At 51.8% G+C, this 17,280-nt stretch overlaps 3 protein-coding genes across 3 annotated transcripts; 1 reads left to right on the plus strand and 2 right to left on the minus strand.

Moving 5' to 3' along the window:
* Nucleotides 1–6,133: 6,133 nt before the first annotated feature.
* On the minus strand, nucleotides 6,134–9,593 carry PV08_06314 (uncharacterized protein; the record flags this gene model as incomplete). The annotated part of the gene is made up of 2 exons (XM_016380652.1): nucleotides 6,134–7,016; nucleotides 7,222–9,593. 2 exons carry the CDS (start codon nucleotides 9,591–9,593, stop codon nucleotides 6,134–6,136), a joined length of 3,255 nt encoding a protein of 1,084 aa, XP_016236479.1.
* Nucleotides 9,594–11,333: 1,740 nt separating this feature from the next.
* On the plus strand, nucleotides 11,334–12,001 carry PV08_06315 (uncharacterized protein; the record flags this gene model as incomplete). Its single annotated transcript, XM_016380653.1, has 2 exons — nucleotides 11,334–11,456; nucleotides 11,504–12,001. 2 exons carry the CDS (start codon nucleotides 11,334–11,336, stop codon nucleotides 11,999–12,001), a joined length of 621 nt encoding a protein of 206 aa, XP_016236480.1.
* Nucleotides 12,002–14,612: 2,611 nt separating this feature from the next.
* On the minus strand, nucleotides 14,613–15,410 carry PV08_06316 (uncharacterized protein; the record flags this gene model as incomplete). The annotated part of the gene is made up of 1 exon (XM_016380654.1): nucleotides 14,613–15,410. The coding sequence occupies one exon, from the start codon at nucleotides 15,408–15,410 to the stop codon at nucleotides 14,613–14,615; it is 798 nt and encodes a 265-aa protein (XP_016236481.1).
* Nucleotides 15,411–17,280: the final 1,870 nt, after the last annotated feature.

The following is a 17,280-nucleotide window of genomic DNA, read 5'->3' on the forward strand; positions in this document are numbered from 1 at the left end:
CTCCCACTATGCCCCACAAAAAGCCAACAGCATTGAGTTGGAATAAGGCCGCCTCATCCTGTATACCTAGGTGGGTGGGTTCCCACTACCTGGAGTCCCGAATTGAAAGAGTGCGCAGCCAATGTATTTCCATATTACCAAGGTAAGGTATAGCTAGCTGGCATTTTTCTAAGGAGGCGTGGTTGATTATCGCCCATACAGTTCACACCACAAGAAAAGGGACTCAATTCAGTGGCTGGAGCATCTCTGTCTGGGAAGACAACGTCTGTTCTCCCTGCCTCAGGTAGATAGTTGGGGGTGTCAACGCCCAAGGCAGGTAGGTAAGCAATGGAATGTTTTATGATTGTCTCGGGGTTATCGATAGGCGCGATAGGCGTGATAGGCTTCGTCTACAGGCGGGCACTGGGCTTATCGATAGGCGCCTCAGGCAGTTCTACAAGTGCATCAGCGCCCCCGCCAATGCCCCGCGATAAACCCTGTTGAAATTTTGTGCTCAACCACAATCACTGACAGTACCCCAATAGATGGCTCGAATAGACGCACGAAAATAATTAATCTAGCAAACCTGATTAAAAAACGAAGTCAAGGAATCGACTTGCTGCACGCCGAGTTGAATATTGGATACCGAGATGCTGATAACACAGAGGCGGCATCGATGTTATGGTGATGCCATCGCTGGGGTGGAAACGAAACTCCAAGCTTCAAAAGAACCTGCACGATCGTCAAGGTTTTGACCGAACATGTCAAATGTCACGGCATCGAACCATCATGATCTTCAAATCGTTGCCAGATGGAGAATTTTCTCCTGCTGAATCTCCTGTAGGCGCTCGTACGTAGGAGATAGAAGTTTCGACAGGCGATCTAGAAAACGTCTTCAACTCCGCTCAGAGTGGCCAGAGCCAAAGTTTGCAAAAGTGCCAGAGATGATGACGGGCCACACCGCAGACGAGAATACTGTGTGTCAGCTCTGCGTCGTTGATGTAGTTGCAATGGTAAATACCAGTAACGGTGCCCAATGTTCGTATGGAGAGTACATAGGTAAGCGGTGAACCAGCCGTACGAGACTGTCTCCTGGGTCAAATGGTACAACACTGCGCAAAGGACTGACATGCAGCCGAACGGACTGACCAGTGGACAAAGTACGAAATGGATTGGATTGATTGGAAAACGCCAGCTTGACCAGGGCAGGGCAAACTGCGCGGCCACAACCATCCGCTGCCTGCGCTCCCGAATCTCAGCATCTCAGAACTCGCACACCCCATTTCCGCTCGACTCGACGAAACAATTTTCCCAAACATCCACCTTCGCTGTTCTTACAGACTTACATACAATTTGACCAGTATCTTTACACTTTCTAGACAGCACTACTGTCATCTATTGCACATTGACTCAACGCAGCCCGCCCAAAAGCCGCCGACTCTTCGCCTGCGCAGCATCATCGAGTGACTCGACGTAGTTGTTTCTTGCAGCACCAGAGCATCATGAGGTAAGTCATAGGTTGTTGTATATATTCAGTCCCTACAAAGAGAGCAGACTCGCTTGGAAATGCTTCTTCAATTCCAGAGATGGTGTCGTCCCCTGTGTAGTCCAGTCATAAGGTCGCAGGCACCCAGAGCCACCACTTCCCATACTCGGGTCGTGTCTGGCATGGACCTCCAACATGACAATGTCTACCAATGTGCATCTCTTTTTCGGGAGCCCAGAACCGTCTCAATTCAAACGGCAGTGGTCGAGCTTACGCTCAGGGCTTGCACCTTGCGAGTCCTGTTACTGACGGGTCACGACAGTGCCTCTCACCAGAGTACTTCACAGACCCGGCAGCCGTCGTTGCAAACCCCTCTGATCAGACATGCGTCGACAACCACGGCCAAATCTGCCTCCTCAGCGTCTTCCTCTGCTTGTTCCTCCTCCTCAACCTCTTCGTCATCCTCTTCCACTACGAGGGAATTTTACACTTCGGCTCTAGAGCGACGATTTGCTCAAAGCCCCCTCGATCGAGAGTACGTGGCCGGAAGATTGTCGCCGAGGGATCGACAGAGTCATTTGAGTGGGACAATGGATGCCATCCTCTCTCAATTTGAGCAGGATGTCGTCCGCACCTACAACTGACCATCGAAGAACGAGGAGTGGCATTGGTGGAGATGTTTCCTTTCCCAGGTGAGCGACCTCCTGCAACATACATCGGAGAGCCGACGTCTGACCCGAGTATCAAGACATTCGTTCAAATCTTTTTTTCGTCCCAGCTTCGTCACGATACAACCCAGTCCCTACCCACCAGTTAAGCGGCGTTGAGGCGTATTGCATCGATTCCGTCAGCAGCAACAGCCATCCATCATTCGTCTTTCATTTCTTACCTCTTCAGATCCATACACCTTCTATTGCCATTGAGCCAGGCCTGCCCAGCACCCAGCAACCATCTTCGCGGCCAGTCAGGCACCCGCCGGTCACGTGGGGTTGAGTCACCGGTACCGACAGACAACATCACGTGCCGCATGAGGGTTGCCTGGCGGTTGCCTTTTCCCGAGCCAAGTTATCAACAAAAATGAGGCAGTGCATGAGACGCGCTCTCGACAGCGACCGACAGCCTTATGTGAATTGCATGAGAGGAAGTCCCCTGACACGGTGGTCAACGACATCCATACCCTCGATTTCGAGGGCAAAAAGGAGTTTATAAAGTCCCACCCGGACGAGAAGCCTGTCAAATCAAGTCAAGGAGAGGTCGGTAGGCGTGTCGACAAAGAAGAAAAGCTGAGCTACTCGAGGCAGGCGCAAAACCGAAAAATCAAGGAGGCTCGCTATTGAAAGATTGCAGCAACAAGAGGAGGGAAAAACAATCTCCTTTCGGGGGGGACTGAGGGGCTGTCTTATGTATTTGCAATGGAAGGCAACAAGCCATCTGGCCACCGAAACTTCTGACATCGTGCGTGGTGAGCCCACCATGATGCAGAAGAGGGCAAGGATTCCAGGCAATTTATGCCTCACTAACCTCGCAACGCCAGGCTTTCTTGCACAGGCCAATCAGTGGCACGGCCTCGGGTTGAACAAGCGCCTATCTTAGCCCGCTTTAGGCTTAGCCATTGCGAGTCTTCTCAGCTCCCCACCCTCAGGTCCCCTAAGCACGCTGGCTCTGCTGGGTCTTTTGCGGATGCTTCAGGAAAGAATCGCGCACAATTACTGAAGTGGCGCACCAGGCTTGTTTCCGGCAACGAGCTCTACCTCTTTCGCAATGTATCCCTGTCATCTTCACAGCAAGGCTGTATAAGACCATGGATGGAGCACCACAAAACAGTGTTCCCACCATGGAGGATGCGAGCAATTTTCTTCGCTCATCCTTTCGTCCCGATGCCAAAGTCAAAGGGCATTTCAGCCAGGCGGGACCTTTCCGTTTCAGCCATTCCGTGACCAACGTGTATAAGCCTATGCAAGGGATGTGGACTTGCAATTCCATCACACCAGACGGGCAAAATTCTTCTGCCTAAGAGGCAACACCGATGACTCTGCGTATGACAAAAGAGCGCAGACGATGGCCAATGATTTACTTGACGAAGTAGCGGTCACACGCATTGGCTATGAGGGCATGCCACATCACCAATGCGCCCGATAGGAAATACAGCGCGTGGACCAGGTACTTCTGCGACTGTGAACTTGCTTCAAGGCGCATCTGATCCATTGGCCCATTAACCGTTCGGAGAATGATGCTTGGGTGGTTCTTATTACCGTGGAGGCGAGTTGGCAAAACTTGTTTGCTATGCCGCTCATTTCCAAATCCACGGGGATGTCCTGCAACTACGAACACCCTGTTCTTCCCTGCGCGACCAACGCATGCTGCGCTGCCTACCGAATTGGTGCATCCAATGTGGCTATTGCAATGCTCGTTCCTCACCGCCCTCTAGGTTCTGGAGGCATGCCGCCTGCAGGTCCAAGAATTACAAAGAGCCTTGGTCGATTCCAGAGCACCTCTTTGAGTCATTCGAGGGAAGGATATCACTGCTTGTCTCGCCTCAAGATCTCAGAGAATGGAATGTCGAATGCGACTTTTTCTCGAGCAGACCAAAACCAAACCACGCTAGGATCGTGGTGGGGGAATATGACGGTCATGGGATTATGTCAAAATGACGATTTGCCCAGCGCTCCTTACATTCTTTTCTTTTCCAGGTTGAGAAGTTGCATATGTAATGCAGAAGTTGTATTCAGCAGTTATTTTAACGACAATCTTTCCAATGACAGCCTACCGAGCTGCCCGATACGATTTTGTTGGAGAAGATGAGAAACACGTTCCGAATGAGATGAGATGAGAGGAGTCCACTGATGCGAGATCTTATGCACTATCATGAAGGCTGATTTGATATTTCTTTGTTTTCGATCGTTACACTTTGATTTTGTGAGTTGTCATGTGAAGCAGGCTATTCCTGATGATGATACCCATGATGAATGCTATTTTGTGTGGTTTAGCTATGTACGGAGGACCAGGAGTTCAGGGGGTCATTTTGGCCTTTTGCTATATTGATTGAGATCAAGATACAACACATTGATTTTAGTTGGTATTTTCAGATTACATACATCATTTTCTGCAACAGACGTTGAAATATTCCTTGAGTCTTGGACTGACTGAGTGCTTTTGCTCTGAGGGTTTTTCTTTTCCTGGATCTTCTTGGGATGAAAACCGGAAACACTGACTTGTCCCAGGTCCCAGGTCCCGGGTACGTAGAATCACGGCTGCGTGAGAGCTGAACCGAACCCGCGCCGGATTAAATCAGGCTGATAGCGACAGAGCGCAAGGAGAGCCAGCCAGAACGGTTGGAGCAGGAGTGTGACAAACACGCACACGCACGCACACACACACACACACACACACACAAAAGATGGATATACAAGTCAGAAAGAAAATCAACGAGTGTTGATCAGTGCCGATTCCTCGTTTCGGTATAATCATGGTCATGTACGTGTTTTGGCCGACCATTCCGCAAAAGAAAGCAGGCAGAAGGCAAAAAGCAGAAGGCAGAAGGCAGTAGGGGTAGGAGACAAAAGGCGCAGGGAGACCGGCGGAGAGTGAACAGGAGCCTGCCACGAATATGGAAGAAGCATTCCTTCCCCCCCTTTTTTTCTACTCGTTTTTCTTTTGTTCGGTTGTCCTTTTTTTGTTTTTTCTCTCTTTCTATGTTTCCGTCCTTCGTCCTCTGCCTGACTGTGCGCGAAGTAGACGGATCTTCCGTGCAGCGAGATGGCTGGCGTAGGCATGGTGAGATATCATACTATATCGCACATCGCACGTCGTGCGTCACACATCACCGCCCGGCCGGTTGGTTTTGTTTCGAAGTTGGAAAATAGAACATGACCGCACAGCAAGGCTGGTGGACACGACGATAAGCAAGCAAAGACAGACAAGATGAAAACAAACTAAAAGGGAAACAAAAAGGAGAAAATGAGAAAAGGGTGAGAGAGAAAAGGAGATGAAAAAGAAGATGGAAAAAAGACACACTCGGTGAAACAAGCAAGGAAGAGCAAGGTAGAGCAAGTAAGAGCGCTGCATGTACCCTGAATACCTACCTACCTACCTACCTACCTACCTACCTGGAGAGCGAGCGAGTGCCAGCATTGGTATGAGGGATGAGGACGAGGATAAGCACGAGCACCCTGTAACGACCAAAGAGTATTCGTATGCTCAAAAGTGAGGCAATTAAGGCTACTAAGTAGTATCCTACTCAGGTACCTCATGCGCACTCGACCCAATCCATACGTCGAGAAAGAAAAAACCCTTCAGCTTTGTGCGTGCCAATTGAGTCGTAGTTGGTATCCAGATGTTTACCTCGTACTCGTATGTACCCCAAGCAAGCAACTCGGAGAAAAAAACGCCGACGAGATTCTTCTCGGTTTGTCTCATTGATGTCATCAATCCAGTTCAATCAACCCGAAACAACACAACTGATTTATCGTCCCCCTTGATTCTCTGGCCCATGTCAATCGACTTTCGTAGTTTCATATGCATGTTTCATGCTTCGCGCTTCATGACAAGTCCACACAATCGGAGCAGCAGCAAGCATCATAAAGTCATCACTCATTTCCCTGGAGCGAATTGCCCAACAACCGCCCTCCCCAAATCTATGATTGTTACCGTGTGACCCCGGGAGAACGTCTAGTGAATACTCTTCAAATGTTCCACAAGAGCCTGCAACTGTTCCCTCACTTCGTCGGTGAGTTGGTCCTCGGGTTCGCCTAGCACGCTCATCATGATCGGAGCCAGTTTTGGCGTGAGTTGCTGGACGGTAGGGTCTTGGTCACGGTAGAGCTGCACAATCATTTTCCAGACGGGCTCGTTCTCCTGGTAATCCTCGGTGAGAGGCAAGATGTCGCTGTCCACCAAGACAGGAAGGACTTGCGACACGGGCACCTTGTCCTTGTGATTGAGGATGAGGCGTGCCACACAGCCTGCAGCATTATCAGTGCACCTAGCCTCGGTGATGTGCAGAATCGACTCGAGTTTCTGGAGGATCTGGGGATACGCCTTGAGAACAGTGGCATCGTCATTGGACTTCTCGACAAGACGGCCGACAGCATATGCAGCATTGGATTTTGTCTGAGCGTCCTCGTCGCCCAGGCGCTTAAGCAAGACGTTCATCATCTGCGAAGTGTATGGTGTGACTGCAGCATCCATGCCAGTGATGATCTCTGCGAGCACACCACAAGCGGACGCACGTCCGAGTGATTCGCCACCGCTCGCATAGCGAAGGACTTGCTTCTCAAAGATCTTCCAGAGCTCGCCGAAGCTAGGACCGAGCGCTGCGGCGAGTCCGGAGATGACGTCCATTGCGCTATCAACGACCAGCCATTCCAGTTCTGTGGACTCCATATCTTCCTCGTCCAAGTCGTCCATGTCAATCTGGCATGGGTGTTTCTTGGTGATCAGTGCCGTGACCGTCTGGACGATGCGAGAGAGGCAATCCTGGTAGGAAAGGAGAGATGGGCCAGTAAGTTTGAGGTTCTCCGACAGAGCCCGTGAGGTCTCCGTGACGGTGGCACTATTTCCCAAGTCAGACATTGCACATGCAGCGATGGATGGAACATAAATTGTTAACAACAATAAAAGTCAGAGGGTTGAAGATCGCTTTCGCTTCATCCACGGTCTTTCCGTGTCGGAGTGAGCTGGGATTAACGAAGAAGGTTCATCATGGTTGCTTGCGGGGGCTTGTCACAAGGGACGGCTGAAAAGAAAACTAAACTTACGTGTCATCCTCCTCGGTCCAGACATTCAATGTAGCAGTCATCAGGAGCTCTCCGAATTTCTTCAGCTCTGGGGTGGGTTCGACTTGCACTGGAAGACCTGGCTTCCACTTCTGAATCTGGCCAGACTCTTCCGAAACCTCGTACAGAGCTGCATATGATCGATGCAGGGTGCTGATGGTCGCCTTTCGGACGTTTTCATAGGAATGTTCTACCAATGGCAGCAACATCTCGATGGTCTTTTCGAAGTATGGGAGATAGGCTGTTTTGGTGTTGGATATCACGTCGCCGATGACTTCAATTGCAATTTCCTTCTCCAACGCAATGGGAGTGACGGTCGCCAGGTCGCCCCAATCACTGTCGTCATCATCACCAATCTCGACATCCTCGATGGTTCCATCTTCAGCCTCATCGTCGCTGTCGGCGGCAGCCACCTTGACCTTCTGGCCAGCAATGGTCACCTCCTTACCTAGCAGATCTTTTGCGCTGTCTCCAAGAGCAACCTCAAGGTCAGCCTCCTCCTGATCGATGCAGGCAAACAGGCCCTGCACCACTCCACCAAGGAATGGAGCGAAGTCTTCTTCGTAGACTTTAGCCAAGGAACCCCAAAGGATGTACGTGCTTTCCTTGAGACGCGAGTGCTCCAAGTGAAGAGCCTCCTCACTGGTTTGCATCAACGGTTGGACATAGTCCTTGAAGTTGGCAGCACCGACAGCCACCGCCATCTCGCCCATGGCGTCAGTGCAACTTGCACGCAAGTCCAGCTCCTCTTCGCTTTCCTTCTTGGTAATGAACTCCTGCATTGCGTGCATTGAGTCATTGAGATATGGCAAGAAAGGACCTTCAACTGTTGAAGCCAACGAGCCTAGAGCACCAGCAGCCAAGGCCTTGATCTTGAAATCGGGGTGTTTAAAGAGGCGTTGGAGTAGAGGCGCCAACTTATCCAGATACTGCACAGCATCCTGAGCATCCATACCATCGACGACGGCATCGATGGCGCTGGTTGCAGACTTCATAATGTCGACAGTGGGTCCTTCCTCCTCGCCCTTATATGCACCCATGGCGGCAGTAAGGTTCTTGACCAGCAGTGGTATCAGTTTCTCATGTTGCTTGGTGATATCTTCTGGTAAATCGTCGGCCAATCGTGCTGTGGTCTGCAGAGCAGCCTGACGAACGGTCACTTCAGAGTCTTCCAGGAGGGCGAACAGAACAGGGAGAACGGAGTTCAGTTGGGTACTGAGAAAGTCAGGAGCACCTTCGACGGCCATGCCGAGGGCCAGGATACCAGCTTGGCGGTGCTTGGAATCAGAGCTCTTCGAGTACTGTGGCAGGGCATCGAGCAGTGGCACGAGTACCTGGTTGGCCGGGAGGCTCTGGGCCATTGTGTCAATCAGACCGAGAGCAGACCGAGCCGGGGTGATATCATCGTCGTCGGCAGAGGCATCGTCTATCTCAGTGACGATTTGCAGCATGCTCCTGGTCAATGGCTCTCCCATCTTGGCTCCCTGGACTCTAAGCCGTCGATAGATAACACACTGCATCAGGAAGCTGATGGCTTGCGTGCGAATCTCGTCTGACATGTCTCTGTTGGATGCAATGTCATTCATGAAACGAACCAAGTCTAGGAAATGTTGAGAGATGAGTTGGTATTCGGCCGTCAGAAGTGTGTTGAAGACCTCAAAGGCCAACATGGCTTCCTCTTCCTTGCCCGAATCAATCGTGTCTTTCAGGACCGCAACCATCGCAGGGAAGATGGCCTGAAAGGCTTTTATCGATGCCTCGTCCTCATCCGCGTCAATGACGAGAGCCATTTTTGATATAGCCAGCATAGTATTGATTCTGACCTCGAGCGACTCTGGATCTTTGATGGTTTTACTGAACAGAGCAAACAACTCTTTGAATTTCGAACTGAAGCCATCGCCCATGGTTTCCAGTATGCTGTAAAGCACATAGACACCAACAGCACGTTCAGCGGCGCTGGTACTGGTAGCAGCCTGCTGGAGCATGGCCGGCAGTTCAGGCCACTCTCCATCATCAAGATCGATTTTGGCAATGGAACTGATCAGGCGAGACGAGGCATGGCGGACGAGCGAGGAGGGTTCGGCAAGGGTGGCTGAGAACAACTGACTTCTAGCGTGTTGTCGCTGCTCTTGAGGAATCTTCGTCCAATGCTTTGAGACTAGAGGTTTGGCTTGCGTCGCTGCAAGTTGCTTGAGCTCGGCGCTGTCGTGAGAGATGATTAATTGGATGAGGAATAGCAACGACTGAGGATTCTTGTAGAATTCATTTTGCAGAACGTTTGTCGCAGTCTTGACATTGCCTTTCTTTGGATCCAGGACAATTGCCAACTGCTGGAGGAATCTTTGTTGATCCATGGCGGTGGAAGCAGTTGACGGTGTGCGAGAGACACGGAGTCTCTTGACCGTCTTTGGGTATCGTGGGAATAAGCAAAGCACAAACGCTCAGGTAAGAATCGAGGCTGGAAACGCTGGTAGAAAAAGCGTGCTGGGCTCTTGAAGCCAATGCGGTGCAATATTGAACAGGAAAAGAAAAGAAAAAGCGGTGCATATGAATTGACCAGGTAGCGCAGGCAAAGCCTTTCTTGCTCTTCCTGTTGGTGAACCGGAGCCTCGAGAGAAAAAAAGTTTGGGCGGTACATCGTAAATTTTGCAGGCCGATTCTGGTATAGCGTCCACGTGTGCCCCTCTTACTGCTGGGCCGTCGCGCTCTCAATGAGGCGTGGCGCGTCTACGGCCACAGGCAGTGAATTCAATCACCAAACAAGGTGGGCGTGGCCTGATCCTGGGCTGTTTTACATTGTGCATTTCTGTCGATTCGACCCGGGATGTGAATCCCTCCTGTTGATGTCTTTAGATGGCACTGACCAGCAACGAGGAACTACGCGCGATGAAATCATGGCACCAGCCTCCACCGTGGCCCCGATTCATACGCCACAAGGGCAACCATCAGCCACACACAACACCGCCACAGAAGGCTACGAATACGAATACGAAATCCGACGGCCGAAAACAAGGACGAGGTAATCAGAACGAGGGCGGTGATGCGTTCATTCTTCTTCCTCACTGAACTGTAATGGAGACTGCACACTCCCCTCATCATAGACTCGTGTCGTTGATCCTTTCTCGCCCGGGCACATCTTGAGGTCGGTTGTGCCGCCAACTGATGTTTGTGCCCGTCCCCCGCCGTCCAGATACCACCATCATGTGGCATCAACACCGAGCCAGACACACTGTGGGCGTCCAACCCGAGTCCATTCCGAGATACTCACAACCACCCTGGTGATGGTGCTGGGGAGGAGAGTGAAGACAGCCTTCTCATTATGAGGTCACGCCCCAGGACTCTCTCGCCCGGCGCAGCCTATCACGGACAGCTGATAATTTCACCGGGCTTGGCGCTGCAAAAATGCATTCTGGATACACGTATTGTATTTACGGGGCCAACACTCCCGTCTCCTTTTGGCGAGGCGAATGCTTCCAACCTGTCTGCACCAGAGCCAGTTCCTCAGATACGTACAGACGAGGTACTGGATTCAGCCTCGAGTACTGGCTAGGCACTCTTCACTGGATGCCGGAGAATCTCATATTCTGATTGACTGACAGCTCAATTGAGGGTTTGGTGTGTATTGGCTGCGTGAGTACAGTATGCGAGCTAAGTGGTGTATGGCCATATTGGGCGCTTGCAAGAGGCCCCTCTGTCCTACCCAGAGTCCCCAGGAGGGGCAAATTGCATCCGTCAAGTGGCGGGAGGAGTGGCATTTGTTGTGGGATGGCAAAAGAAGAGTGCGACTGATTCATTCCTCGCCCGTTCGAGAGGTTCGAAAAGCGCGATCACTGTGACGCTGGTCGGATAACTTGTCCGCGAATCCTCCCCGACTCGTCCGCTGTTCTTGAAGCCAACAAACCATCCTGGTCGTAACATTTTCTTACTTCTTTATATCATATCTCCTTCCTCCACCCTTCAAATGGCGTTTGACGTGAGCAGCCTCTCGAAATCCGCATCGTAATCGCAAATAGCACGTACAATTCGTACACTTCCTGGGCCGTCGAACATTCGGGAGCTGTGCTAGATGCAGTGCCCGAGACGGTGTAATTACCATGTCTCAACCACTGGCCCCGCGACCCTCCCAAGGTCTCGATGGCTCAATCAACCCCCCAAATTCTTTGAAACCGCGCAAGATCTCGACAGCTTGTGGGGCGTGTAAGCAGAGAAAAACACGAGTATGCTATGCTGCTGATTTTCGCTCTTTTCACTAATCAGACTCCAGTGTACCGGCGGTAATCCTTGTGAAGCTTGCGCGAGCAGGAAAAGCCCTTGCGTGTACGATGCAACTTCCGACCAACGACGAAAAATCGCCAATCAGCGAAATGTGCAAGAACTTGCCGACACCCAAGTGCAACTGGAGAGACATCGACAGCTCCTTGGGGGTATCCTTGCAATTGTAAAGGCTGGGGATGCCAACGCCAACGAGGACCTGGCTCGCGTCATACGCTCCGGTGTAGACCTCTCTCAGCTAGCAGCACATGTGAGAAACGAGTGTCGTGCGAACACATCAATACAGGTGGCCTTTGACAAAATCGACTTTACCATCGACGGACCTATGGAACTTCCATCTCCCAGCCAGATCCTTGGCCGCGAGATCTCCCGTGGCGATTCGGGGACCGCATTTATGTCGCCAATCGAGAAGTCGGAGTCAAACAGCGACGTTACGATGCATTCGGTCGATCAACATCCTGATCGGAGCACAGAAGGGCGAGAACCATGACAGAGCCAGCAAGCCTATTACTCGCATATGGTATTATCCATCAGGTCCTACCATTGCTACCGATACAGATAAATCAAACTTGCTGCAGGGTAATAAAACTCACTGTGGGCACCCAAAGAGGGAAGTTATACTTTTAACTGCACGCCGCTTAAAGTGGCTATGCTATGAAAATTATCATCTGATTCGAATGATTGCGTGATATCATGGGTTTCTGGTTGAGATCGGTATGCTCTGCCATGTATATGGATGTAAGCCTCTCAGCCTCAGTCCAGCACCCTCCTGCGCCTGTCGAGCTTTTGCTGAGAATCGGGCAACAGTAGAAGGCGTTCACGCAGCCTCCTCAGGGCCCGGCACAGGCTTCATCAAGCCATGGAAGGATGCGGCGGCACGACCAGACTCAGGGATTCATTTGCATCGGCGAGTCCTGAAGGATGCTATGCGGAAAGATTTGTAACCAAGACCCCACGACGCGGAGACATTAATGAATACCGTGATTGACGTTCTTGACGACTTGGCTATTTGTTATCGCCAATCTAGGCGGTTCTGTTACGGACGTTTCAACTCATCTGTTTGCGAATATCCACAACAACGCAAGCGACGCGGCAAGGGCCTCTCTATTCGCTTTGACGTCAGACGGCGCCCTGTGGCCTGCAAGGCGTCTAGATCTAGCAAACTGCAAGAGAACCAAACTGAAGAACACGTCGCTTGACTTTTGTGCAATTACAGGAACTAATTTCTTTACTGGGTTTCAATTCCATCCAAGCAGCGGTGGCTAAGTCCAGTAATAAGGCCCCAAAGCCCTTGGCGAGTCCTGGTAGACATACATATGTTTCCTTCGCACGTCGCACGGTAGCAGTCAGACCATTTCGATTCAATAGTAGTGCAGTGTCGGGTGGCAGGCAGAACCTCTCAGCATACCAACAATTACGGGGGCCCATGCCTTTCAAGTTGGATACCAAGGGCAACAAAACATCCCCCCCCCCAGAGGGTGGTTTGCAGGAGAACGAGTTACTCGGGGCGTGGCCAACAACAGATAGGTATCCATACCCACCCAGAGTGGGTATTATACCTCGAAGCAATATCTGCTTAAGGGATCTGAATGAGTTTAAGGGTCCCCCCCCCCTCCCCCCTCCCCCCTAGACACTGGTTCAGGATGCCCTAACATGGATGGTACTCCTCGGCCCCTCTTCCCTGAAGAGTCTCGATCAAACTAGTTGGTTCTTGAGATTTTCCGCCTGATGGGCAATTCTGCAAGAGGTGATTCACCCACGCCGTTGGGATCTCCAGTGCCCCGAAACACGCCGTGCTGGTGTCATCTCTACCATCTGAATGGTTGCGCCTCCCTTCTCGGATGAATGCAACCGGTACCACCAAGCGACAACAATCACCGTGAGGGGAGGGGGGGGTTATTGCGTACCTTTGACTTCGAAACATGACACATGGCACCTCGACGGTTTTCAACGGATACGACAAGCGTGGCGACCTGGCAGGTGCAGGGAGCATGCCTCCGAGATCACAGCACCGGATACTGTTAATTCACAAAATCGACTCACGCTTGGAGGGGTCACAACTTCCACTAGAGACACGAACTGACTTCTTCAGAGCCAACCAGTCGCCAGGATCACAGGACGGCGTTCGAGGCATAATTTGTGCAATTGAAAAAGACTTGGGAAGAGCCTGCGGCCAGGGAGGGTCTTTTTCCCTGCGCGACATGGGCCGACGACACCAGGGGTTCCAGGGGGCTACCAGGGTCAATATGCGGTCCTGACTGCGCAAATGATGCTCCCTGACCCGGGACCTACGATCATGGTCGTGTCCTTTGCAATCGAGCTTCACCAGTAAGAACCAGCGGAGGAGCCAGGTTGATCCTTCCCGTGCCGCAGCCCGGTCCCTGTGACATTCTCCAGGTGATCGGCGGCTCTATTGGTCGCTTGCGGTACGTAACCACGGTATTCTTAGTACAGGGACAATGCAGGGAGGGGGTGTGGTTCAAGCTTTTTTGCACTGCGTGCCTCGGAGCTCTCGAACAGCGCAAAACCGGGGTTCAGTGCATCTCACCGAAGTCACTGGAGACTCCCAGGGTCGACGTCAGGGCAGGGTCATAATATCTCGGGTAGTGCCTACAGCCGACGACAAGGATAAATCGCACCAGACGCAGGTGCCCGAACACAGAGAAAGGTCTCAAGAATTTCCTTCATGGATTCTGGAATGGTCGCAAGCAGCTCATGTTAATATTATTGTCTAGTTACAGAGCCATGCGTCTGGTCACGACGGGGTGAACCAATTGGACGAACGGGCATTATACTTCCGGCCCGCAAACGCAACAGAGTTGGGTTATTCTACCAACACAACAGAGACGGAACTGTACTTGCGGTCTCCGCTCGTGAGGCTTCGGTTCCCTGGATGTGGATGGCACCTGTTGAGCTGTGATCTGTTATGCATCACCTCGCTCCTCACTCACATGTGGCCATGCGCCTGAGTCGATAGGGACATCCTCTATAAAAGAGGGCGGGGCCGCAGAAGAGATGTCGCTTAGCAGTTCGCCTTTTATGCATACGTTACACGTCGACCAACGGAACCAATCTTTGACAGACCATCCCACAGCAGCATCTCAATCCTCATCCTCGACAACCTCGGTCACGACCGCCACCCTGGTAACGTTACCACCGTTGAACCCGCCGCCCGTGTACGGACAGCTGGACACGGCGCAGACGGTGTCCATTTCGGCGCGCATCTCGACGTAGTCTCCCGGCTTGGAGCTGTTCAGAGCCTTCAGGGTGTAGTAGGGGGTGTTTTGGAACACGTTGAACGGGTCGATGACGTCGCTCCAGTGCTCCATACCCCATGGCGCCATGGCCTCGGCGAAATTGGTCGCGCACGAGCGATGATCGGGCTGTCCCTGGCGAGAGTAGAACCCCGGGTTGCACGCCATGAACAGCAGATCGTGCGTCCTGACCGTGTCGGCTACCAGGGTGAACATCTTCCGGTCGCGATTGCTGTACAGACACTCGCCTTCCTGCGGCGCGGCGAGCCCTCCCAGGGCGTAGCGAGTGTAGCTGGCGCTGAAGTGCTCGCAGTCGGTGGACCGGGTGTACGGCAGCGCCCACGCCATGAAGTCGACGACCTGCTGACCCTCGAGATCGACGATGCGGAAGTGAGAAGACGCCTTGACTTCGAACGCGAACCCGTGCGCTGCAGGGACGATGTGCGTCGCCAGCTTGGACTTGGGCCGCATGAAGAGGAGCGTTTCCCAACGATGCTGCTGCTGCTGCTGCCGCTGCTGTTTGCCGATGGAAGTGCACACGGGGCGCTGGTCGGGGTCTTCTTTAGAAGCTGGTTTTGGCTCTGGATTTCCGCGGTTGGTGCCATGGCCACCCTGGAGCTGAGGGAATAGTACTTTCCTCGTCATGGTTCCTCGGAGGGGAGGTGTGCAGGTAGGTACAGGTACCTAGTATTGAGGCCCTTCTGTCAAAGGAGTTGGCTTTTGGTTTAGATTAGATTTCTGCACCCTTTGGACTTTCTGATCTCTTAGGCCCGACCAATACTCTTCTCTCCAGGTGCTTGTAGACTAGTGTTACTTGCCACAGTACCAGTACTACGTGTGTTCAGGACGATGAGGGCGGAACTGAACTTGTGGTTGGAGCGCTAGCTGATGAGCATCCAGGATGACTGGATTGAGATTGGAAGTGTGATGATATGGAGATGGGAGCTGCTGACTGCGAGAGCACAAGGGTATGCCATCATGGGCAGTCGGAAATGTCCGCCCCTCGCCGTCGTCATTGGGCAACCAGGATCAAAAAGGTCGGGATGTGCTCACCGGGTAAGTCTTAGCGAGGCGGATCGTACTCGTATGTTCGTGTAGATGTTGTTATAACATGGAGTGATGGGTGAGAGCAGGTACTCGTACCGGGTCTGTGACGAGGAGGTACGGAGTAGTTGACTGCCACGGGGGGTTGGTTGACTGGTCATGTCGATCACTCTCTCGGTCTCAGGTCAGCACTCAGGTTCACCAGGTCCGTTCAGCTCACTCGAGGGACCCTAGTAGACTGTTCGGCGTTGGAAATATGTGGAAGTGAGTTTTTATCTACCTGACACAGAAAGACTGGCCACTATAATAATGAATACAGGTACCTACTTGTAGGTACGTTCTCGGTATGTGCGCACTAACTAACAGGCACGTAGGTACATAGCTAGGCCGATTAGCGAAAAAGGGGGGATGGGAGTGCCCGCTAACCAAGTTAGCCTGCCCGTAGTCCTGTTTGATGCACCAGAAAAAGCTATTCGTTTGAGAAAGTCTGGTCTATAGAGCCAATCACGCTGGGTGGAGATATAGATCCTGACGGTAGGGTTGGGTAAGAACCGACTTCCCTCCCTCGCAATTTGTATAATACTCGCTCAGCCGGTGCGGATACGGCGCCCGTACGACTGACTTACTTGTTACTTGGAAGTAGTCTGGGGTGACGGGCTGTGTAGTCTTGTGTACTCGACGAGTCTTGGGTACTCGTAGTAGAGTCGTAGAGGGTTCCATCGATCCAGCAGACCACGAACTAAATACCTACCCCATGGTATTAATAGCTAGGTCGAACTCAAAAAGGCAGCTAAATATCTACAGTAGACAAGCACACTGTTGTAAAGTACCCACGCCGTCAAAGATGTAAGTCCTTCATTTGCCCGACGGAGCCGTGGAGATCTAGTTTGAACATTGACCCCTACGGGGCTGCGGGTGGATAGGATAGGAAGTCTAGGCTTGAGATGTACAATTGGAACTCAGTAGGTCTTCTTTACTTTGCTACCAGCAACTCCAACATGGACGGTTTCGTGTGACTCGAGCAGGAAAAAGTGAGAATCTGGTCTGAAGCGGCCCGAAGCTCGTAGACAGTACAGAAGGGTGCGAAGAGCCAGGCTCAGCTGGGCTCCTTTATTGATGGCACAAAACTGTCCCGCTCTGTGTTCCTAACTTCCTGTTGATATGGTTGTTACACAGCCGCCGTCATGTTGAGGATACTGCAGTAGCGAAGACAATGTCGTTGACGACGAGATCTGTCACAGACGGTACGACGATAATGTATGCCAAAGAGATGATGAGCCCTGAGAATGTTCTTGTTCTTTTTGCCAGCCATGCTCCTCGTCTGGGAGTCCAGTCCGTTCGTCTGACACCTATTCTTCGTGGACCTACTAGGAGCGAAGCTTCTTCAGAGAAACATAACGGTCATCTAGTTTGTAAATCAATAACAATGACTCAATTACAAAAAAAACAAACTTACTAGACCCCTCTGGTG

Source organism: Exophiala spinifera (assembly GCF_000836115.1).
Source record: "Exophiala spinifera strain CBS 89968 unplaced genomic scaffold supercont1.4, whole genome shotgun sequence".
NCBI classification, from domain to species: Eukaryota; Fungi; Ascomycota; class Eurotiomycetes; order Chaetothyriales; family Herpotrichiellaceae; genus Exophiala; species Exophiala spinifera.